We start from the raw sequence: 24108 nt of genomic DNA, 5'->3' as shown, positions 1-24108 counted from the left end.
TCAAAGGGACAGTGTAATTACCCCACTGCACACCCCCACCTCCCCCGGATCCACCCTGGATGATTCACACAAAAGAAACATTCTCATCCCTTCCTCAAGGATGGGGAAGTAAGGCAAAGAGGAGTCATGGTCGGACAGGAGGTCGGGCATGGGCACACAAGCAAGTTAGTGTGAGGTTAGCTAAGGCATGCCCTTGCAGCGCATCAGCTACCTCACAGCAGGCATGGGTAGACATGCAGTTATTACTGTGCAGCCATTTAGTACCTGCTTTAGCAAGTACTAAATGACTGCACAGTGACCGCCATTACTGCGCAGTCCCAGCAGGGCATGGATCATTTCTGACCCTAATACGCAGTAGCCACGAGCTACTGCGCAGTAGCCACGGCGTCACGGTTCGTGCCCGCTGATGCTACATCACCATCGTGATGAGCTATGTTGCTGTAGCTCATCGCTATGGCAACGTAGCAACTCGTGTAGATGTACCCAGTAACTGCTAAACCCGAGGTAATTAACCATTCAGTGAAAGTGGGGCAAGTGACCTTGCACTTACTGCCAGGTAACAGCACATACCCAGACAATTACCATGCAACAGCTGACACCCTAAGTTCATTCCCCTGCATGCCTCAGGCTAACCTGAAGGACAGAGACAGGACCTGAGAGCCCAGATCTCCTGAGCTGCATCCCAGTCTCTTCAGCATGAAATCGTTCTTCTCCTTAAGGCTATTATTATTATTTTTTATATATCTGCAGTCCTGGCCTTTTAAATCTGCTCCTGTTCTATAGGAGGGCAGTGATTGTTTTAATGTTACCCAACTGAATTCAGCTACAGAAATTCTGAAAAGGCTGGGTCTCAAGACACCTTTTTACCAAAATACAAATTAAACTGCAGAGAAGGAAAACAAGTCCGAGGCCTCACTGTCACCAAAGGACTCCAGCTAACCAGCGGGATCCTGCAGCTGAGGAGAACACTCCCCCTCAGCCACCATGGGCTGAACAGATTACAGAAAGAAAGGGGATGCTCCTGCCATTCCCAATAATGTTGTACTGGTAGGAGACAGGGGGCACGTCTACACGGTCATTAATGCACCTTAGATACTGTGCATTTAATTTAGTACTTGCTTAATAAAGTACTAATTAAATCTGCAGTACCTAGAGTTACTGCACAGTAGCGCTGCTGCGTGGTTATTTCGTAACACTTATTGTGTGTTAGCCTAATAACACTGTGCAGCAGGCTATGAGCATGGGTTTTAACCACCACGCTACTACGCAGTGGTATTAGGCTAATGTGCAGTAGGCGTCTCACGTAGATATGCCCAGGAAGTACAAAAACAGGAAAAATCAAAGTCACCTGTATAATGCTAGAAAAGAGAAAAGTCACGTGCTGGTCATTTTATAATGACGCTTTCAGTTGGGATGTCTTTTACTGCTTGCCTGTCCAGGGACAAAGACAAGGAAACTCAGACAGAGTTAGAGCCTCTAAAACAACTTTAAAGAGGGGTAACGTTAATTAATTATGAATTTCTGTGACAGTTCTTCAAGATTCCTCACTTCTAGCATTTTATGACATTTTGTCAAGACAACATAAGCCACACCAAACTATTCACAAGGCACTACCAACCCAGGAGTTTTAAGATCCAAAATACAGGGGTGTAGGTTGTAGCCATGTTGATCTAAGGACCTAGGCAGGTAAAGTTCTTTGGGTAAATCTGATATCTTTTATTAGACCAACTCAAATAGTTGGAAAAATTCTTCTTAGCAAGGTTTCGGGTTTCAATACCCTTCAGCCTGACAAAGAGTATTTCTACCTGAAAGCTTGCTAAGAAGAATTTTTCCAGCTATATGAGTTGGTCTAATAAAAGATATCAGACTTACCCAAAGAACCTTGTTTGCCCAGGATCCACCACAGCTCTTTTACATTAATTTAAACTGCAGGCTTCTTGCAACAGAGACTACTTCTTCTCCAGCATCATTATACATGCAGTGTGAGCTCAAATGCACACTCATTATCCATTCGCTGGCCAGTCTGGACTGCAATATAATCGTCTGTATGGCAACAATTAAAAGCAATGAATTAGCCTATAAAATGTCCCTCATACAGAACAGCTAGAGGAAAACCGAAAGGTCTTCCTCCAAGTCGTTTTAAATAAACTGAGTGCTCTTTGGGTCCTAAAGGGAATTTAAATGCATCAGGACAGTCTCTCCGCACAGCTAAGCGTCACTTTGCCTTTCCAGGGTTTGAAAAGGCTGTATATGATCCCTTATAAGTGGGGGGGAAACCCAGCTGGCTGTAGCTCACAAAAATCTCTCCCATGTGCACATAAAAAATAAATAAGCCCTCTGTCAGTGAGACGCTTAAGGAGAACTTCTGAGTTTCATGTCAATTCATTTCAGTTCACGTTATCGTGTTCTCATCGCTCTCCCTCTCAGAGATTGGTTTTGAAGAGTAGGACATGCACAGAATCACAGTTCTGCGCCAGAAGGACATCTCTTGGCCTGGCACTGAATGCTGTTCACAAATGACTCTAGGTGATGCTGTACAGAAGGATCAACAAGGTTATAGGAAATAAATCTGACCAACGGTTTTTGATCCTCAGGAGAGGTCGGGTCCCATTTCTTTGCTCCTTCCAAAAGCTTCAGCCAATTGCTCCCACTGGTTTTGTCTTCTCCTTGAAGAGGAATTTCTGGGAATTATCCCATGGGGTGGAACCTGAGGATCACAAAAAAGCTGCCAGCTTGTTGCCAGTAACCTTGCAGATGCTTAGATGCTGTCACTGCATCGTTGATTCTTGCAAAATGAGAGTTTCTTACAGATCCTGGCAAACCTGTCAGTGCCTGCCTCCCACTAACACTCCTATTCTTCTGGCCAGTGTTTCCAGATGCTTGAGGGAAAGGACAAAACTCACAACTCTTGTGTCTGAACCTAGCTGACCTTAAACTAAAGTATTCCCGGACCAATTGACATATGGAGTCTTATTATGTACTGTTTACATACAGAGCAGAGGTCTTAAGAATCTGTTTTTAATTGAGTTTTTTACTTAACAGAACTCAGCCTGGTGGAGCGAAGTTCACAAGAGAGAGTGTATAGATAGCAGCTTAAACAAAGAAACCATGAAGCTGAATATCGGGAAGATGATCATAATACCAACAGAGATTTTCTCTCAAAGGTCGTGCTGAAGACCTGCGTCAAGCAAGGAACTCTGGGAGAAAACCCTGAAAGGGGAATAGATAATTTCACAGATAATTTTTCCATCTGTTATTTGTAAGATTTTGTACAGACAGTCAGACAGCAGGGGGCTTTATTCTCCTTTTATAGCCACGCTGCATTTTGAAGGGGAAAAGCATCTTTTGTGAAATGACTCTAAATAGCTGACTCTGCTTCTGACAGGCTTGGGGCCCAATCCCAAAACCTCGGAGATCGATTGAAAGACCCACCTAAGCTCAACCAGGGTTTGGATCAGGGCCTTAAAAATCGATGGCAGTCTTTCCCATTGGCTTCGGTGAGCTCTGCGCCGGGCGCTTAAAATTCGTACGGTAAATTTGGGTTGTGCAGCTACACTCAGTGCATTTTTAAAGTCCTCCGTCCCTCATCCATCAGGGGAAAGATCATTTCTACTTAGAGGCAGGGCACAAATTTAAAATCAGCTGATCAGATGTGCTGAAGGGATCAGATATGCCCCCATTCACAGCATGGCAGAAACTGGCCAAGAGTGGTGAGATGGCAAGGCCATCCAAGGTGGACATGTCTTGGATCACTTGCTACAACCAAGCATTTAAGCTTACATGCAGTTCTCTTCACAGGAACCTTTGCCCTATGCCCTCTGCAGTTATTCAGCCTGGAGCTGCCACCTTTTGGCAGACAGGTCAACGCACCAACATGAAGCAAACAATCAGTGACCGTCACAACCATGACACAGCGCTCGTTTCAGAAGTGACAGCAGGAGTATCTTAGCTCTTAGCCCATTTTTGTTTACCGGGGTTTGTCTTCTCAAGCTGGTACCATCTGTAAAATGCCCTTTTCTTTTGTTCACTTAGGTCTGATCCCTGCTGCAACAGCCAATGGGAGATCCGGCTCTGGCTGATACCTGCAGGAAACAAAGAGAAAGAGAGAGGGAACTGTTTTTCGATTTACATTTTAAAGAAAATCCAGAGTGGGTGAAAGGTGCTGTCTGATGAGGCTCAGAAGCTGGAAGCCAGCACTATGTATATGTACTTTTTTACTTTCTACAGCTATGGCTGACTTGCCAGTGGGGTAGATATCAAATTGGGCATAAGGAGCCCCGACTTCTTCTCCCAGCTCTACCACTGACTCACACTGGCCGCCAAGCTACTAAACAAATTGCAACTACTCTATGAACACATCACAAACGCTTCCCCTCAGTATGCCCATCTGTAAAATGGGACTAATGATACCTACCATTTTGCAATTTACAGGTGAAGAATTTTATTTAGATGATTTTTATTGCTAAATGTTTACTCTGTCTCCTAAAATCAAGAAAAACAGCAGCTAGTAGGATAGCAGCTTCTGCGATACAGACAGCTGTCCAATATGGAAGGGAATAATTCACCTACCAGTTCACATCACACAGGCTAGAAAGAAAACAAAACCAAAAAATGCAACTGTTTGTGAGTAAACAGTCCTGAAACTGGATTAAAAATGTGACCTGGAGGTGAAAAGATCTTAAAAATTCTCCTGAAGAGAATTTTATACCTGGCTTGTAAGAAAGTTACCAAGAGGACATTTTCCAGAAGTGGAATGTATGCTTTTACGGAGTAAAGCAGAATCTAGGATCAACATTGGCTTTCCATCTATCACATGGAAGGGAAAAATAAATGAGATGGATGGGAACCAAAACTCATCAACTTCAGAGGTAAAAAAACAGGCCTGAACCTCACTGTGAGAAACACATACTTACCTAGGATTATCCAAAGCTATTCCAAGATGCATAGGTATGTCTACACTATAAAGCAATATTGTGCAAAAGGCCTCGCGGTAGCTAAGAGCACACTGCTTCCATACCAGATGCTGTGCAGGGCCAGGCAGCACTGGGCAATTATTACAGTTGGCTCTGGCACTGGAAGTACAGCAGCATTAACACAGTGGTGCCCTTGGCTAATTCCCTCTGCTGTTAGTGCCATGCTAATGCACCTGTACTGTTCCCAGCTCCAGGGCTAGTTTGGGCAGAGCCAGCCCCAGTATCCCTGCATGGCACTGCTTTGCACCACGTAGAAGTGCTGTATAAAATTCACAGTTCAGATAGCCGAAGCAGAAGGGTAACAGAGGAACTTCGCAGAGCCCATGGCCATTCCTGACAAGGTCATTCAGCTACTGGAAAAAGTTAACAATATCCTCTTGAGAATTAAAGCCCTAGGAGGAGGTGCTCAAAGTAACAGTATATTGCTGAACACCACCTGTGCCAACACCTGTTTAGCCATAATACACAACAGGAAGGCTGGTTTTCACGAGGAAATCACACCTACCTCTCCACCTCTCGAGATGTGTAAAGGTTTTATAAGGTCTTGCAATCATATTTAAGACAGAAACAACCCCCTGTAGTTTTACCTCATCTATTAAGGGCTTTCTACTAGGCCTTTTTGAGTTAAGCATAGAGGCTAGTGACTCAGCTTCGCCATCTCAGGAGTCCAATTCAGATGGGTTTACTGTAACCTGGTTTTCAGAATCAAAGGGTTATGTGCTGCCCTAACCTTGTTATATAGAGAATCCTGGAAGTTTTGTTTTCCTGAAGAAAAGGAGCTCCTTTTTAAATATATGCAGGAACTCAGGGGTCTTTGACCAAATTCCCTCCAGAAGAGGATGGAGCTGTACTGTTCTCAGTGGCGGCATATGACAGAAGGAGCAACGGGCTCTAGTTGCAGCAAGGGAGGTTTAGGTTGGATATTAGGAAAAACCTTGTCACTAGGAGAGTGGCAAAGCACTGGAATAGGTTACCCAGAGAGGTGGTGAACTCTCCATCCTTGGAGGTTTTTAAGGCCCAGCAAAGTCTTGTCTGGGATGATGCAGTTGAGGCAGATCCTGCTTTGAGCAGGGGGCTGGACTAAATGTGACCTCCTGAGGTCCCTTCCAACCCTCATTTTCAAGGAGTTTGACTCTGAGGCACAGCACAATGCGATTCTCTGTCCATCCATTGTGTGCTTTGTATTATCAAACAACCCCTTTCAAAGACTGTCTCTGCCCTATCTACTGTTAGAAACAGCTGGGGCAAGCGTAGCTGCTTATCCCTGCGGGTGAAATTGCGTGGGGTCAGGTCACTCGGTGTGGGGAGTATTAGTCAGCTGGCACACATTTTGGGTTTTACATTACATCAACCATTTGCACAGGACACACGCAAACCTATACCCACAGACGTCAAATGATAGCGGCAGAACTCCCTGGTGCAGCTCAGGCCATCGTTAGCTATTGCCAGCATTGAAGGTGTGCGGGCTAGAAGCGTGTCCTCAGTGAAGGGAGCCTGTCCTGAAACTTGCTTTCTCTGGTGCTCCACCACAGTCCACACTGGGGCCACTTTTGAGCACAAGACTTAAAGCATTTGGCTTTCCTCAGCTGTGTTTTCTCAGCTGGATGATGGGTTTTTGATGACTGCTAAAGTTTGCATTCATTTATTACCTATTCATAGGCACTATGATCTGCTTTTAATGATGTGATCAAATGAATGTCTGCACTATGCTCTGATATACAGTCATGTATAGATGTAGGGTATTATTAGACTTTACAGCTCTGGACACACAACGCATTTTGAGATGGATCAGGGCATCCAAGCACTGCCCGAGAAGCTGTCCTTGCCCACTGATACACTTGTTTTGTATAAAATGGTACAGCTCAGAGCCACTTAATATACCAGTGTTGCCTGCAGGTAACCATGCCAGCCTCAACCAGTGGCATGAGAAGGGAGCTGCTGTGTCCCAGCCCCACATGGTTCAGCTTTGTCCCTAGTTTGCTGCCCACAGTACTATTATGCTTAATGAAACAACCCAGTGAATACAACTAAAGAGCCTGGAAACACTGTCAGCTTGAATCACAGACCAGCTGGAAAAGGGGAAGTGCACAGGGGTTGCATCTCCAAAGCCTTATAGAAGAGTTACATCTTTTATACCTTTGTAACACGTTAGATAACTATGGGAACTAATCAGGTTCTAATTTCTAAAAGAAAATAACTCACCAGTTATTACATGGATAATCATGCAAGGCTATCCTATTTCATTATGCTGGTATGTATACCAATTAGCCGTTCTCACAGTTAAAACTTGGAAGATGTGTCATTTGACTTATCTTATGCATCTGATCTGCAAGGGCCTTGAAACTCCCTGCTTGTATTTTTGGCAGCCTGGTACTCTCTTATGCTTATACTTATCACCTTCCAGGAAGAAAGAAGGCAGGAGAAGGAAGGGAAGAGAGAGACTTGGTTAGAAGATGATGAGGTCTTGTTAAACTAAAGAGGAGGGAGACCTGCTAGAAGCTGAGGCCTTCCTGAGCCAAGGTTTTGCTGAAGCCTTAGCAAGGCAGTGTCAGGGAACAGGGCCTCCAGTCCATCCAACAGGAGCCAGGAGATTGTAGCTCAGGTCCCAATTCCATTGCTGAACCTTTGTGACTTCTGGCAAGTCACTATTTAGCCACCATCTCCCCTTCTGCGAAATGAAGCTTTGTAGGGAACACTGTGATGGACAGCTTGGGTCATTGCAAGGTCCATGAGTGCATTTGCAGGTCCCACCCTAAAATGCTGCATCGTGATGTGCAGTGCAGAACGTGGTGGGCTGCGCTCTGGACACCCACTTCTGCACCAAAGCTCTAAAGGCAGCTAAATACCCGTGATCAGGATCAGCTCCTTTTCTCTCTGCTCACACAGTTACAACTTTTATTCAAGCTTCAAACCTCAGTGGCTTCTCCAAACCCACGTATCTGCTAACTCCCTTTCCTTCCACCAATGATTCAGGTTGCAGCTGCTAATGTTGTATTCCTGGCTGACTGTTCTGAAGAGATCCCTGGTTCCCTCTTCTTTACCACATCACGTTAAAACTTGTAATCATTTTCCTCCCCAGTTTTGCAACTACCTTTGGCTTGTAGGCTAGATACTGGCCTGGAGCACTATCGTCTCTTATATTAAGAAAGGGTTGGCACGCTTTGGACGGTAATGCAAATTACATAACGTTTTGCATTTTAAGAAACTCTAACTAAAAGTGATTTAGGATTTTTACCTCTGTGAAATAATATGGATAGTTCTTATTATTTATATTGCAGAAGAACCAAGAGGACCCCAAACCTGTTCTCACAAAAAAAAAAAGAGGCAGATCCTGCCTCTACGAGCTTACGGCCAAAATGAACAAGTAATCTTAGATCCAATTTACAGGTGGCAAATGGAGGCAGAGAAACTATGTCCAAGGTCATGCACAGTCAGCGGCAGAAAAGTGAGTTTTAATTTTCTGAGTCTCAGGCCAGTGCTTTAACCATAAATCCCTCCTTTCTTTCTGTATTTTGAATGTCATTGTAAACAAAATACTGTGATGCAGTTTCCGCTGCCTAAAAAATGTGTGTTTTATATAAATGACTCACAAGGGCACTGGGAAAGGGATCCGTGCAGTCTAGTGCCTGTACCATCCAGTTGTATAGTTTATAATCCTGCTATTTCAGGAAATTGCACTGGCAGGAAAAAAAAGAAATCATACTGCTGCCAAAAGCACATTTGTGAAGCAAATTATCTGGAGTATCAAACATCCAGCTGCCTGAAGGAAATCCACTCTCAAACTGACCCACGGACCCCCCAGAAAGCCCTCTGCCCTTTGGTCTCTGGGTCAATAGGTCAGGAGAGCGCATCGTGGTAAGTGCAGTTAGTTTTGCCACAGAAAACACCAAAGAGGGTTACATTTCCCAAAAGAGTCTGGGCCAATCAGATTTCAGCTCTAACTTCGGTGCTTATCCTACCCTGTTAAACGCTCCCACTTCACCCCCCACTTGCTTTTTTGCCCTCCCATATCACACACTGGCAGTTTCCAGAGCAGCAAGCTGAACCAGAGAAGCCTACACCAGGATGCATGGTTTTTTGGGCCTACTCTATATCCAGGAGATTATTCGGGGAAGTCTTTTCCCCTTCCCTGCACTGAACAGGGTGCAAAACCCATCAGCAGAAGAGGAAAGTGAAGGGCCCCTGCCTCTGTATCTTCAGTGTATGCTTCTTCAAAATTCTGCATCTCACACAAGACCCTCATAATTGGTCTTCCCCTTCCTCCCGCACAGGTACACTTGTCCATCATTTGCACACTGTTTAGTGTTTCTTTTCCAAGAGATTTGAGAGGCACCTGAAAGGTGTGGGATTTGGAAGTGAAGGACCCGATTATGCTGTAATTCTTCAGTCTGTAAACAAATCTCGCGTTCATATAATATGTGCTTCCAAAGAACATCTATCAATTTAGGACATTAGCAAGGTTTGTTCATAGGTAAACTGCAAAAATCAAAATCATTCCCCCCCACCGCCCAAAAAAAAAAAGTCCTTATTTGTGTCGCCACCAATAGAAAAAGGGAGGGCTAAATGTTTTTAAAGGCCTGTTTTCCCCCATTTCGGCTCACTAATAACTCATGGACTTTTATTTACACTGGGCAAAGGAGCTACTCAAGCTTCACTGGATTCAGACTTGGCTTTGCCTGTGCACTATTCAGCGCTGCTGAGTTTGAGATCATTAATACTGGCTTTACAATAGTGCTAGGAGCATCCCTACTGTTGTGCTAGGTGCTGTACATGGAAATCATAAGAGAGATATGTCCCAGAGACCTGGGGAGCCAAAGCAAAGTGAGGGTGGGAGAGGCACCATACAAGCTGAATGAAGGGGCTGGACTTGATGATCTTCCGAGGTCCCTTCCAGCCCTAATGTCTATAATGTCTAATGTCTATGAAAGGAAAGGAATGGTGGACAAACTTATCTTTGGTAAAGCTCAGTTTGTTACACAAATGCATATGAAACATGTGAATTGGTGTCTTTAAAGGAAGGGTGCTCATCCACTGGCCTGCAGGCCAGATCCACCTGGTAGGGCTCCCCATGGGTTTGGGAATCTGGTGGCAGGACAGCGGTGGCACCACTCCCCCACTGCCAAATTTCCAGACCTGTGGGGAGCCCCAGGCCCCAGATTGAGCACCTGATCCCACTGCACAAGGCTGGGCAGGGGTGGCATCGGGCACATGGGGGACTGGGAGGGATTGGTACCGGGCCCAGGACCTAATCTCAGTGTGGCAGGTTGGGAGGGGGCTGTGCCAGGCCTCCGGGGACTCACTCCTGATACACTGGGCCAGGAGGCCTGCCACTGCCTCCAGTGCTGGGCCCCCAGGGACCAGTTCCAGAGTGTACTGATGGAAGGGGATGGTGCTGGGCCCTCAGGGCCCAATCCTGGCATGCAGGAGGGAAGAGGATGGTGGCAAGCCTTCAGAGACCAATTCTGGCACTCAGGGAAAGGAGGGGAGCAGTGCTAACACCCAGGACCAAATCTTGGCACATAAGGCTCAATGCAGCCCATGGACTGGCCCCACCCCACTCATCTAGGCAACATAGCCAAGAGGCTGAGCCACCCTGCTTTAGAGGAAGGATGCTTCAGTGGTTAGGCCACTAGCCTAGGGCTTTAGAAATGTGAGTTCAAGTCTCAGCCCTGTCTGCAAATTTCCACTGAGACTCATTCTGTGCCTCCACCACACTATTCTCCTATCCATAACATGGGGGCAGCACCGTCTCCCCACCTCATAGGGACACTGTATGGCTAAACACATTAATGGATGGTGAGGTGCTCAACCACTTGCACAACCATCTCTTCCCCTCGCATATAACATAGATTCACCTTGCAAACCCCTCAGCCCCCGCCCAGAACACCATTTGCGTGAATCCTAAATCACTTGGGAGCTTCCTTTAACACAGTAGCATTTTCCTTCGTAAGACGTGCTTTGCACTACTGACCTTAACCACAGGGTCCTGGGGTAAATTTTCAGTGCTGACACTGCAGATTAAGATGTGCCACTACCTGTTATTGTTAATGGACACTTGGCATCGCACCCACCACACCTAGCACTGAAAACTTACCCCTGAAAGGAGTGTGCTGCATCTATGCTAAAGGAACCTCAAAGAACAAGATAGGAAATTCAGCAGGAACTATTATTAGCTCCTGTTTATACTGTCATTTTTCTTATCAGTGGGAGATTATTTATACAGTGACCAACCCAACTGCTTCTTGTTTATCTTATTACAGAAACCGTTAAAGAAAGTTTCTATAAAAAGCGGCTTCTGTATTTAGTCCAAGCGCTAGTAACGTTCCGCAGGATTTCGCTTCTTATCAATCGTTTCTTTCTTTTCCACTCATTGTTTCATGCTCTCCTTTAACCACTTCTCAAAATCTGTTCTCCTCTCGCACAACTGGAGGCTGAATGCCTTCCTCGTTTCATTTTCCATGTCAGATTCGTTATCTAAATCGCTTCAAAAGTTTCTAGTAATTTCAAAAAGACTAAATGGGGTGGGGGGGAGATACTGTCAAGGTCGAAAGGCCTAAAGTGTTCAACCAACTTCAGCCTTCAACCAAAGCTCTAGGTATTTTTCTCTCTCCTTCCTATTATCCACCTCTGCAGCACAGGAAAAAAGAAGAAAGGAAATACCCTTCGGCAGCATACCGGGGCAGACTCTCGGTAAGAAAACCTGTTCTGTGCAAGGTCTGCTTTATTTTCCTTTTGTATGAACTGGAACCCAAGTTGCTTTGCACGGTTAAACGGGAGCAGTGGGACTAAGATTAGGCAAGTGACAAAGGTTTTCTGACGAAATCTGAACTGGGATGGAGAGTCAGTGAAATGACGGAAGACAGAAGTTGCTATGGAGAAGGCTTTTACACCAAGGCACTATGCAAAGTTGGGGGAAGATCTGAAAAGGGACCAATGTCATGGCAAGTAGGAGATAAGGAGCTACATCCTTAGCTGCTGCAAGTCTCATTACATCATCCCGGCTGACTTACACCAGCTGGGGATCTAATCCAAGGTCTGCGATTTGAAACCAAGCACGGAGCTGATAGTAAATCATTCCTCACTACGCTCCCTTCCACAAGCTAAATGCAGCATTAACTATTTAGCAAAGACAGGGGAACTGGTGGGTCGGACCTGGGATCTTGAGGCAACGTCAATGCAGCTGCAGTGTCGAGACTAACGTCATCTCTTTTTTCTTAAATAAAAGGCCTAACCAACCAGCAGGCTATGCAGGGAAGTTGTGCGTGGAAAGAGCTCAGAGCCTGAGGTGATCTGAGGCAGGATTCATAACAGACGACACCCCTCAATTTGGAGACATCCAAGAAGTGACTGTCGTTTCTTCGTTCTTCTCTTTGCTCAGAGAGGCGGGAGAGGCAAAACCAAGAACAGCACTCAGGCTGTCTCCCAACCAGCGCTGGATCATTTTTCACAAGGCTTCATCTAGCTCCCCACCCAGGTGGGTTTTAAAGAGACTGAAGAGATGTGGCTTCCACTCTCGCTCCTCGGCAGGATGTTTCACAGCTGAACGGAAAGCAGAGCTGAAAATCTACAGGGTACTAGACAATATATGAGCAAATTGTCTTGGACAGCTGTTAGCTTGAGTCAGCTCTAGAAGAGACAGCAGCTTGGCCAGACCCTCTTTCCTTTCCTTCACCTGGTCCCTCTGGGTAGATCACCACCTCCTCTGGACCCCTACTGAGAAACAAGTCCTGCCCACTTGCGTGCTGTTGGCTCTCACCTGGCTGCTTCAGCAGCACGCCCAGGAACGCTCTCAGGACCCAAGTCTCAGGTGATCCCAAAAGCATCCCTGGGCAAGCTCCAAAAATGACCAGATGAAATTTTGCTGAAAGCAGAACATGCAGAGCAGAAGCAAATGGGCTCAGGATGTCTGTGGAGGAGGCATAGAGAGACCCACATTGTCTTGGGTTATTTTCAATTCCTTGTGTGCTGGGATCCATGTCTAATGAAAGCAGAGCATTGCATTCACAGTCTGGATATAGGATATGCCCTAAATCCCAGTGGGGCAGCTCAGCAGGCAAGTCGCTGGCACTGCCACTGGAGCTAACACCAAAATGGCACAGGAGGAGAAGGGGACAGAGAGAAGGCGAGTCTGTTCAGAAGCAGATTTTGCTGGTGGTCTGAAAAAGGAGGGTGATGGTGGGAAGGGAGGACATCAGGCAGATTTTCTAGCCCAGGTCAGGTAACACGGTCCCTTCCATCTCACCTCTGTCATGTAGCAACATCACAGAATTCTTGACTGACAGAAATCTTCACTCCCGTTCTCCTCCAGCTGCCTCTTACCTCATTTCTCTCGCCAGCCCTTTACCTCTCAGTTGCCTGCAGTCTCTCTAGACTTAGTTCCTGTGCCATGGGGTCCTCCCTCTGCTTCCCTGGATGCAGAGCCTTCCCCGCTGTAAGCATGCTCTGCTTCCTTGCTGACCAGGCAGCAGGTTCAGCCGACACCTGCTGCTGCTGCTGCTGCTCCTCCGTTGCTCCACGCAGCAGACTCAGACTATTAGGACTGCGTCTCAGCTGTGCCTAGGGATGATTCTGCTCCTCTCACTTTCATCCACGCCACTGCAACGAGCTTTAACTTCTGCCCCGTTAGGGCTATTTTCTATGCAGCTGCTCTGGTCATCTCAACTCCTCTTGCCTCGTGGGAGTTTTCTCTTTGGCTTTACCTTCTAGATCGGCCACTTAGAAGAAGCAGCCCTTTAGTTCTTCCTTTAATCCCAACCCTTTGGAGTTTCTTTAAAGAAGGTTTGAAGGTTTATCCCCCCTCAAAAAAAATCCCTAGCTTTGGTTTGAAATAACTATGCACCTGCATATGCAGGGCAAAGGGTTACATTTGGAATTAATCAGGCTCTTCGGAAATTGCAACAAGAATAGGGAATATTAAAGCAGTTTATTGAGGTTGACAAGGTTCAGCTGTGGGGGAGGGAATCACTAAAAGCACTGCCCTTGCCCCATCTCTGCATGAAAGAACAGGTCAGGTGTAAAACGCTTCCTTGTGCTCCTACTTTTAACATCAGCTGAACCATTACAGGATCAACTGCAAAATGGCCTATTTAGAAAGCCACTCACTATTTAGAAGCCATTAAGTAAAAGCTTCTACATGACTTCTACTTATGCAAAGTGAAAGCAAGACGAGGGAGGAAGAAATGAAAACCATTATGCAGTCTTCATCCTATCCCGTTGCCAAACAAACTACAGCATTGTGTACCAAAAACGTGTCATCCTGGCAGTTAGTGACGGAGCGCATAGGAATATTTCATAGTATTTTTGTGATCTCTGCATGATCATTTTCATGTGTGAGCTTCAGTTTCCTCCCTTCTGATATGCACGGTTACATTATGCACTAGGGTTAAGTAGGTTACCTTCCACCTGGAACTGGGCAGGAGTGGGAGGTGGGTAACAGAACACAGATGCTTGGTAGGAAATCGGCCATTAAAAACTAGATGAAGTCTTTCATCTAAAGAAGCAGCAATCTGACAAACACAGTGGAAGTCCCAGTGACTGATCACTGACTTTTAGTAACTAGAAGGAGGCGGGAGGGGAGAGGACACTTTTGGCTTTGCTATAGCTCGGTTATAAGGGACCACAGAGACACGTAAAAGAACACGGCCAGTTAGTCCTGTTCCTCTTGCTGATACAGGCTCCATCTCCAGTTTGCTCAGCAATTCTCGCTAAGGACTTTGCATGCTATATTCAAGTTCAACAGTAAATGCAGGCTCATTTTGGAAAGGGTGCCTGCCTTGCTGTCGTTTACTTCCTGTAGCTGTACTTCTCTTAAAGGGTAAAATTGCCCTCCGGAAACAGCACAACTATGTGGCTTGGCCTTACAGAGGAGCGATGCCTGAGGCTGGCTTGAGTGGTACCCTGAGACACTACATGAAGGCTGGGATTCAGAGCAAGAACCTGGACAATGCCATGGGAGAGACCCATTAACCTCAAAAGGTTTAGAGCTTGGGTTTAATTCAAATATTAAACCTTCACTTCTTATTTTTAGAAATGCTGATGAACCTCAAAATATCCCTTTGAAACAGGGAAGCGGACAGGTAAATATTGTGTTAATTTTACAGATGGTGAAACTGAAACCCTGACAGAGTAAGTGATTCACCCACGTCCCCACGGGGTGTCAGACCAGAAGCAGAAAGGATTCTTGACTTCCTGCCTTGAGTCCCTATCACACCTTTAGCCTCTTAACTGGATGCCTGGTGCCTTCTGGACCACAAAACCAAGCTGGAGATCTCCTGAGATGTTAAGTGTTGGAGACACCATAAAATACCAGTCTTTCTGATTGCACTTCAGCACTGCTATTGAAAAAAAATCTTTTAAAAAATCATCTGTTACAGGATCTCTTTTCTAGCTTGCTTCTAAAAATGAACAGAGGTTAGACAGAGAATGGGGTAAACTGCCTATTTTGTCACTGATTCTCTTCCAGGTTCTGCCACCAACTCTACCTTGCTTTGGCCAAGCAACTTGAATCATTCTGTAAAGAGGGACAAATAATTTCCTACCATTGAGGGAAGACTAACACATAGAGAGCTTTGCATCCAAACTGAAGGACCAAGTAGCCTTATTGGAGTCATCTCACTTATCCCTAATGCCACTGGAATAAAACTAAAAGTAAAAAGGGAAAAAAAGGGGGAAATAAAGCACTTCCCCTCCAAGGTGACAGAAGAGTTAACAGGGCCACTCCCTCACCATCACATCTGCTTTTTATTATTAATCACAGACTCAAGGACAAATGGACTGAAAGCTCCACACTACTGCAATCAGGCTGCCGAGGGTATTTATGCCAACTGTGGATACATTTATATATATCTATCTATATATATAGATAGATATATTTTGCCACAAGGAAAAATGCAATATAAGAAATGAGGAGGCTGTTTCAGCCTGAAGATCACAGAACTTTCTGCTTCTTACAATGCTGTAAAATAAAATTTGCTAGCACAAGCCACAAGAAAAAAAAAGTGATTCACTGGGGAAGTTCCATGATGTGCGGGACAATGGGTCTTAAATCAAAGGCATACATTATCATGACTAAGCTGACAGATCTGCACTGCAATGCAGAAAGCCAAGCAATATTCCAACATCTGCACCATGCACACACAGGCGGCTAAGACACGGCTCCCAGAATGAAAAAAGGCTCTTCAAGCTCTTACCTGTTACCTGTGCAACAACTGCTTGGGAAATCCTCCGATTGGCTAGAAAGGCTTTGATTTCCTCCTTTATCACGCTGCTGTCCCTCCTACCAAAAACAAAACAACAGCAAAACAACAAAGACAGACAGACACCCAAGTGCACTTTGAAGATGTACAATGGTTTTGGACAGGAGGGAGGGGGATGGGAGTGGGGGTGCGGGTCTGCCTTTCCAATAAAACAGTTGAATTGTCTCGCCAGTGGACACTTCTTTGAACAAGTGTCATGTTTGATCAAAGTATCCGAGGAGGAGAATGGATGACTCGTGTCCTATATAATTCATACGAGGTGCAGAACTGCCATATGGAATGCACAAAGTTTCATTACACAGGGAGGAATAAATCTCTCGCACCAGCATAAAAGTCTCAGTTGTAAAATGAGGCACAAAAAAAAAAAAACCACCCCTAAAAAAGGATAGCAGGGTCTGCATGGTTAGCTACACAAATGAGCCTATATACAAGCCCGCTGCAACATTTCGATAAGCGGAGCTGAAGGATATAAAAGATTTTGCCAGCTCCAGCCCTCTCCCCACCCTCCAAACAGTGGATGTGTTGTACTGAAGGAAGACATCCCAGTCCTTGTTGCATCCCTTGTCTGTCTGCAATGATGATTTTGAAAGTGTGAGGGGAGACGGTTCAGAAGGGACTGAAGAAACTCGGCTAAAAGCAAAAACGACTGGTTGCACAGGGACCCTAATGTGCAGCAAACTTAACCTACAGTAAACCAACACCTTCTCCTGTGCAGTTTAACATTGTATTTATTTAGCCTTTAACACCAGGGACTTTCTTCCTTCTTATAGGAACATGTTTTCCCTTTGGCTTTTCCTGAGGAAGTGGCTAAATATCGATTTGGCCAGATCTGAGCTTGCAAGCGTGGGTGAAAGACAAGCATTGCAGGCTCATCCCCTCTTCTACTCCCCAACCCTGAGCCTCCACATATGAAAATACAAGTTTCTGGCTGACAAAGCACCAGCTGCTGTCTGGGATGTCACACTCATGAACCCAAAACTCACGGACAGGGACATGTCAGTGAAGGGGCTCCTGCCATTCTTTATCTCACTGCCCTATTCCAAGCTGCAGAGCCCCCAGCCTGATGTATTTTCCCACTTATCTCCTTACTCTGCTCACCCAGACCACGTCTTCACCCTGCATCTCCAAAATCCTCCTTAAAATAAACCTCCTCCTATGCTCTCTACAATGTCAGTCACCACATGTATACAAGGAAACAAGATATTCCAAAATCAAGAAAAACATGCGTGTTATACATTACATTTGGGGGAGGGGGTTGTTGATTTTCATCCCCCACCTCTTGTCTTACATATTGTCTATCACAATCATAGCTCCTTACTGTCAGGTTTATTCTCCCCTTATGCTTTCCCATATTGCTCTGAGTGGGACCCTGGCTAACAGAGAAGGGGGTCTAATATAGAAACAAGAACAATGCTTCTGACTGCATGCTCTTTGATGAAGAAATCTTAATATTCATTATTACAACTCTTGATATGATATAGGGCCCTAAAAAGAGACAGGGCCTGCCCCAAGACTGACATGGGATAAGCTTTGATGCCCTGTGAACTGCAAGAGAAAACTCCAAGCAATTCCTTCCTCCTCCTGTACAGTATGGAGGGAGAAGGAATTTGACTGATATGAGACAGTGGTGGAGGATGTTACAGGAAGGTGAAGGGCAAAGGGATTCGGAATGAGGATCGGATGGAAACAAAGCACATTGAGATAAAGAAGTCAATCTAGTCTTTAGGGAATAACCTGGCACACCAAACGGATGCCTGATTTGTACAGGGCTTTGAAAGGCAGAGTGAGGCATGTTAACTTTAAACAGTGGCCAGCAGAGAGAGAACTGCTTCAAAACCAGCTCCTGTGCTACTGACACCACACGTAACACTTCAAGCAGTCCCCAGATACTCTAGCAGGGCTTCAGCCCCCCAAGACACAATCCTATTCTTAAAGGAATCAGTGCACTGACTTACTGAACCGTCCGCACTGAGTTTCACTCACCTCATCAATTCTTCTACTTTGTCATCTATGTCCAGGTCCTCTTCCGATGCTTCAAAACTGTACAACCTTTGAGCCAAGCTGTTCGCAAGCGGATAGCGAGTGGGAGACATCTTCCCGTTGAAAGCCGACAACCGCTCATTACTCTCCCTCCCGTTCTGATTAGTAGTGCAAGGCTGTGGGGAGGTGTCGTAACTGTTGCTGGGTGATGGGGACATCCCAGAGTGCTGGGTCTGTGTGGAAGCTGTGGCTGTCGAAGAAGATGCTGGGACATTGTTGGTACTGTTGCTGTAAGAACCGCTGCCATAGCCAGACCTTCTCCCAAACTTGTCACTATGCTCCTGATCTAGACGGTCCAAAGTTTCCAAGGCATGGAGGATTTCATGTCTGGTCATTCCCGTACGTCTCAGGCGCTGAAGCAGGTCTATCTGCTCTATGGTAAATCTGGGTTCATCTGTGTAGTGAGACATGGTTTCCAGCAGACTACAAATAAGGTGACATGTAAAAGCTGACTTCAGTTCAGTGGCTCATTATGGATTATGCAAAGCACGTTATATGCAGGAATTAACAGAAGACAACAGGGCTGATTCTGGTCTCAATTTACAACATTGTAAGCCATATAACTGGCAGGGGAAGGAGGCCCAGTAGGCCGGATTCTTCTCCGGCTGAACTCAGTGAGATTGCTGCCCTTTCAGGTGCGTTTGCTGCCTTAATTATTCTTTCCCAGAACTTTTCAAATCATTCCTCACTCTCCTGTTTTAAATCCCGCCACCTTCCTAAAATGAACCTGCCTCTCCTGCCCTCTGGCCTTCAAAGAACATGTGTTATAGAGCAAAGAAAGCTGCTGCATCATTATGGTCACAACCAAGAATCCATGGTAAACCCATTCTTGCCTAGCCCCAAAATCCACCAAAAGGGTCCTGCAAGCCTTAAAACCAACTGGCTAGCCCTGAGCCAGCCGTAATAACTCCTCCAGAAGCTTAATGTGATCTTGACAAAGGGTTATGAATGATGACTCCTTAAAATGAGAGCGGAAAGAGTTCCAGTTCCTAATGTTTGCTGCCTTGCAGAAGCAGGAAGGAAAAAGAGAAAAAAACTGAGTACCCAGAACTGCCCCAGCTGAACTCTGGAGCCTCGCAGGACCCACGTTTTGTTGGCCAAAGTTTGATTTCAGAAGCCACGGGAATGTTCAGAAGAGCCTGGGATGATGCTACTGCAAGAAGAGAGTGGCATGGGCAAATACTGATGGAGACCTGAGCTTCTAATTAAAGACAGAAGTCTGCAGCCCTTTCCCCTGCAAAGGCAGGCTCAGGCGCTAGGGAGGCAACTTCATCAGGGCTGTGGACTGCCTTCGGCATCCTCCCTTCCTGCAGGACCCTCTGATTTCTTTCTCCCTTACAAGAAGCATGGCCCTTTCCGTCAGACCTCAAGAGATCTCCTCGTGGTGGACTGGGGGTTAAAGGACAGGGAGGGGTTTGCTAGAAAGAGTAGGGGCATTCCCTCTTTGTTGCAAACCCACAGGAGGTCAGAGGCCACAGAAGGCCTCTAAGCCGAGAGTGGGTGGAGGGAGCTCTGACAAGTGCATTAAGAGATGGAGGGCAGACCTCTAAGGCACTTATTAAAAGCAAGAGAGGACCCCAACAATCAGGAGTGGCGTTGCCTGCCCCTGCCTCCCCACCCATGAACAGTGTGGCTGGCATGTCTCTGCCTTGAGAAAAGAGCACAGGGAAACCTTAAAGCCTGGCAGTTCCTGGCTTTCACTGCTCCTGGGGCTGGTGTGGAGGGTAGGGTGGGGGGTCCTTACAGGAGGATCATACCCCAGGCTAATGGCCAGACCTGGCCAAGAGGAATGGGCCAAATGGGAGCTATGCTTAACAGGAAGGAGACAGAGGTCCCTTTTGAATAGGACTTGCATCCTTTGCTAGGATCCCAAGGTCTAGAGAGATGGGCAGAAGAGCCCAGCTCCAGTTCTGCAGTCGGATATCATAGGAAAGCAGGGTTGGAAGAGACCTCATCTAGTGCAGCCCCCTGCCTAAAGCAGGATCGTCCCCGACTAAGCTATCCCAGTCAAGTGTCTGTCCAACTCCTCTTGACAACTTCCAAGGATGGAGATTTCACAGCATCTCCCATGCTTGACCACCCATGCAGCTAGAAAGTTCCTCCGAATCTCCAATCTAAAATTCCTCTGCTGAAGCTGGAGGCCATTGCTCCTAGTCCAGACCCCTACAGCCACAGAGAAAAACCCATCTCCCTCCTCCTCAGGTATTTGGAGACTCTTCTCAGTTCCCTTCTTCAGGCTAAGAGAAGACCCTCAGCCCCTTTCACTGCCCTGCCCCTCAGCTTCAGAAGCTGCTGCTGCTTATTTCTCTAAAACAATTTCCCGACCGTACATCAAATCCCTTTCCAAAATCCACAAGCATATGTCCCCCTGCGGATGGCTGAGGCCACATGCCTGCCTAGGGGGAAAGGAAGGAGAAGGAGTCAAGAGAACAGCTGAGGGCAAGGGACGGGCTCCAGCCATGTTGGGGAAGCTGCTCCCATCTCCACTGTTTCCTGCCCACTTACGCTGCCCCACTTCCAAGAGAACACAATGTTTTATGGCCAATTGTCACAGTTGCAGTGACAATGGAGACGATGGAGGGCTGCTCTCTGGTCCTTTAGTCTTGTCCGTAGCATTGATACGTGACTCGAGACGCATTTTTTGTTGAATTTTATTCAGTCTGCACCTGTCCGTGTTACTGAGGTGCACTGGCACAGGCAGGATGAGCTAGGATTTTATCTCAAGCTTTTAGAGAGACGGGGAGACCACCACCCAGCTCTGTGGCATAATCTCTCCAACAAGCCCCAAACGCCATGCTGGCTTAGCAGCACCATATCACAGGCTGGTTCGCTACCCAGCATCAGTGCTGACCGGCACTGTGTTCCCCAAATATTCCTCTCATGAAACGTTTTCCCTGCATATGCTGGCTTGCATTTGCACAGGCTGAATCTCACTTTATTATTGGCTAACCTCCTTAGGTTTGGCATTACTTTATCTACCAACAGTGGGTTTACAACATTTCCCAATCTAATACCATCTACAGATTGTGGCCACAATCCTCCAGTCTGTTGTGCCAGGAGGGCTCATTGATTTCCAAGGCTTCTGGCAACACTGGGGTTTCGTGTGTCCCTTATGTTCCCTTCCAGATGTTACAGAGCAGCCCTGCACTCAAAATACAGCTTTAGACTTTGCAGGACTTTGTCATACTAAAAACCCTGCATGGGAAGCTCTCAATCTTATTTTGATCTTTATTTCTAGACTGTAGGTTCCTTTCTTTTCAGCTTCGCCTCCGTTTCCTGAGCAAAAGTACGGTGCATTGTTCTGCTGCAAAGAAAGGGACTGGACCTCAGTCAGGGACTAGGGAGAGACCAGAATATTACACTTTTCACGTCAAGATCTAAGCTGCTTTGGTTTACCCACTTTTCACTGTACAGTTAATCCATCCTTTCTCAGAAAGGGCCACCGAGGCTACAAACGAATGTTGGTCTTGCGGTAGGAGCAGTTGTGCTGGGTTATGTCCCAGCCAGGGGATCTGATTGACTGGCAGAGACAGACGTCACCTAGAGCCACTGTCTGCAGGATCGGGCCTCTGCCATTCCTGGGCTAGGGACAGGCATTCAAAATGCCTGAGCCTGAATTGATCCAATCTTTGCAGGTTAGTCTAACCTGCCTAGGCTAAACCAGTTTGTCATGGTAAAGACATTCCCCGTGGACTGAGGAAATGCAGGCACACGCCTGCTGTGGCTTAGGCTAGAAGTTGGGAGGTGCTAGAGCAGCTCTCCCTTGCCTCACCTAGGACAGTAATTCTCAACCTTTTTTGTACCAGGACCCATTTGTAAACATCAATGGCTAGTCTCAACCCATGCCCCCTGCCCCCGGGTCCCAGCCCCACAGCGTGTGGGGCAGGGGGTGGGGGAAGGGGGGACCCAAGCAGCCCCTTGCAGGCTGGAACTCTGCCAGTCTCCAAGGGGAAAGCCATCATTTCCCTGCTTTTCTTCTTTAAAGGAGAATCCATTTTTAAAGTTTGTTCGTAACCCTTTCATATATTCTTGTGACCCACTTTTGTGTCACGACCCATGGGCTGAGAAACGCTGATCTAGGATAACACATTGTATACCAGAGTTCCTTAAATTTTACCCAGATGCCCTTGTGGTGAGCCTGACAACTTGCCCATAACTATAAGTATAACATCCAAAAGGCCATCCAGGTGTGAAGATATCACAAGATGGAGAATCTATCACTTCCCTTGGTGGCAAATTTCCCTTGCTGTTACAGACGCATGTCTTATTCCCAGTCTGAATTTGTCAGGCTTTAGCTTCAAAACAGTGGCTCTTTTTATGCCTTTCTCTGCTAAATTGAAGAGTCTTTTAGTATCCGGTATTTTCTTGCAATTATACACTGTAATCAAGTTGCCTCTCAATCTTTCTTATGATAAATTAGAGACTTAAAGAGTTCAAACTGCACAGCATTTTCTCCGCCCTCCCAATCATTATTCTGGCTCTTTTCTACACCTTCTTCAATTTTTCAACATCCTTCTAAAAATACAAATGCCAGAATTGGACATAGTATCCCAGGAACAATCTCACCAAGGCTATCTACAGAGAGAAAATCACTTCTCTTCTTCTCCCATTGCTCCTTGGTTATATATCAGTTTTCTTCTGCTACAGCATTGTGATGGGAGCACATGGTGTCCACTATGACCCCAAGATCCTTTCTGGTATGAGTGATTTTCAAGATACAGTCCCTTTGTCTAAGGTTATTACCTGCATTCCTGGTGATACTATCCTCGATACATGAATTTCCATTTAAAAAGTATACACCCAAGATATTTTTTTATTTGCCTTTTGGATTTTGCACCTTGAAATTGGCATTTTGAAGTGCTTTTTTTTTTTTTTTTTTTTTTTACACAAAGGGCTAGACACACACTCTTTTCCATTTTAAATGAAAACTGGGTGCCTCACACAGCCAAATGACTGCAGCAACTGGGACTTCAAGGAGAACAAGAAATAAATATTGCAAGACTTGCAATAAAAAATTGCAGGAGGTGGCAACACTGGAACACATCCAATATGCCCAAGCCTCCTCTGCTCCTTAATGAATAACTCTACTAAGTTACTATTTAGCATAGAGATTTTAAACAAGGTCTCCGTTACTTTCTGGTTCTTTGTCCCCTCTTTTTTGCTTTCCTTGTTAAAGACCAATTTACAAAGCAATTAAGTAAATCAGTCATTTTAGAACCATTATACTTTCATCCACCTCATTAATTAATGGACATTCTCTAGCACTTTATCCCCAGATATGTTTGTAAGAGCCTCTTATTCTCCTTAACCCCTATGGCTAGCTTTAATTCAATTTGCTTTTTAGTGCCCTCTTTTTGCTGGGAGATTTAACCAGCTGCAAAAGGCTCAGCAGGCAAAACACAAGGAAGACAGGAGATAAGGACTGAAGATGCCAGTGAGTACATGAAGCTAGTGATGGCCAGAGGCTGTCAAACTTGCCTACCTTTTTAGCAAGCTACCACAGACAGTAATCAGATACCCTATCTTCTGATCAGGATGTGGGCAAGCTGCATGTCCAGATGACTGTGATTTACAGCAAACTCTGCTCTCACATGGGAAGACCCTTGATTGTGTCCTGTTAAGCGTGTCACCCTTTTTTTTTGACAAAACACGATCATTTCCAAGGCTGGACATTTTGGGGGGGGGGGGGGGGGGGGGGGGGGGGGGGGGGGGGGGGGGGGGGGGGGGGGGGGAGCGGAAGGAATCATTACACTTGACTTTGCCCATATGATTTTCCTTCCTTTACAATTACGTTGCGGCCCATGAAGAAGGTAGGGCAGGGTGGTATCTTCGGGCAAGTT

At 46.0% G+C, this 24108-nt stretch overlaps 1 protein-coding gene across 6 annotated transcripts in view; it reads right to left on the bottom strand.

Annotated features, from left to right (window-relative positions):
- Nucleotides 1-24108, bottom strand: part of HMBOX1 (homeobox containing 1) — a 152616-nt gene that overhangs the window by 55198 nt on the left and 73310 nt on the right. For all 6 annotated transcript variants that reach the window (XM_090026035.1, XM_090026197.1, XM_090026282.1 and 3 more), the window contains 3 exons: nucleotides 18212-18691; nucleotides 16163-16248; nucleotides 3972-4082 (listed from right to left, as the gene is read on the bottom strand). In XM_090026035.1, the coding sequence (XP_089882161.1) occupies nucleotides 3972-4082; nucleotides 16163-16248; nucleotides 18212-18691 (677 nt within the window). The remainder of the gene's footprint in view (nucleotides 1-3971; nucleotides 4083-16162; nucleotides 16249-18211; nucleotides 18692-24108) is intronic.

Source organism: Crocodylus siamensis, chromosome 1 (assembly GCF_052110815.1).
Source record: "Crocodylus siamensis isolate JL-2025a chromosome 1, ASM5211081v1, whole genome shotgun sequence".
NCBI lineage: Eukaryota > Metazoa > Chordata > Crocodylia > Crocodylidae > Crocodylus > Crocodylus siamensis.
The sequence above is the reverse complement of the archived record's forward strand: the minus strand, read 5'-3'. Positions and strand labels throughout refer to the sequence as shown.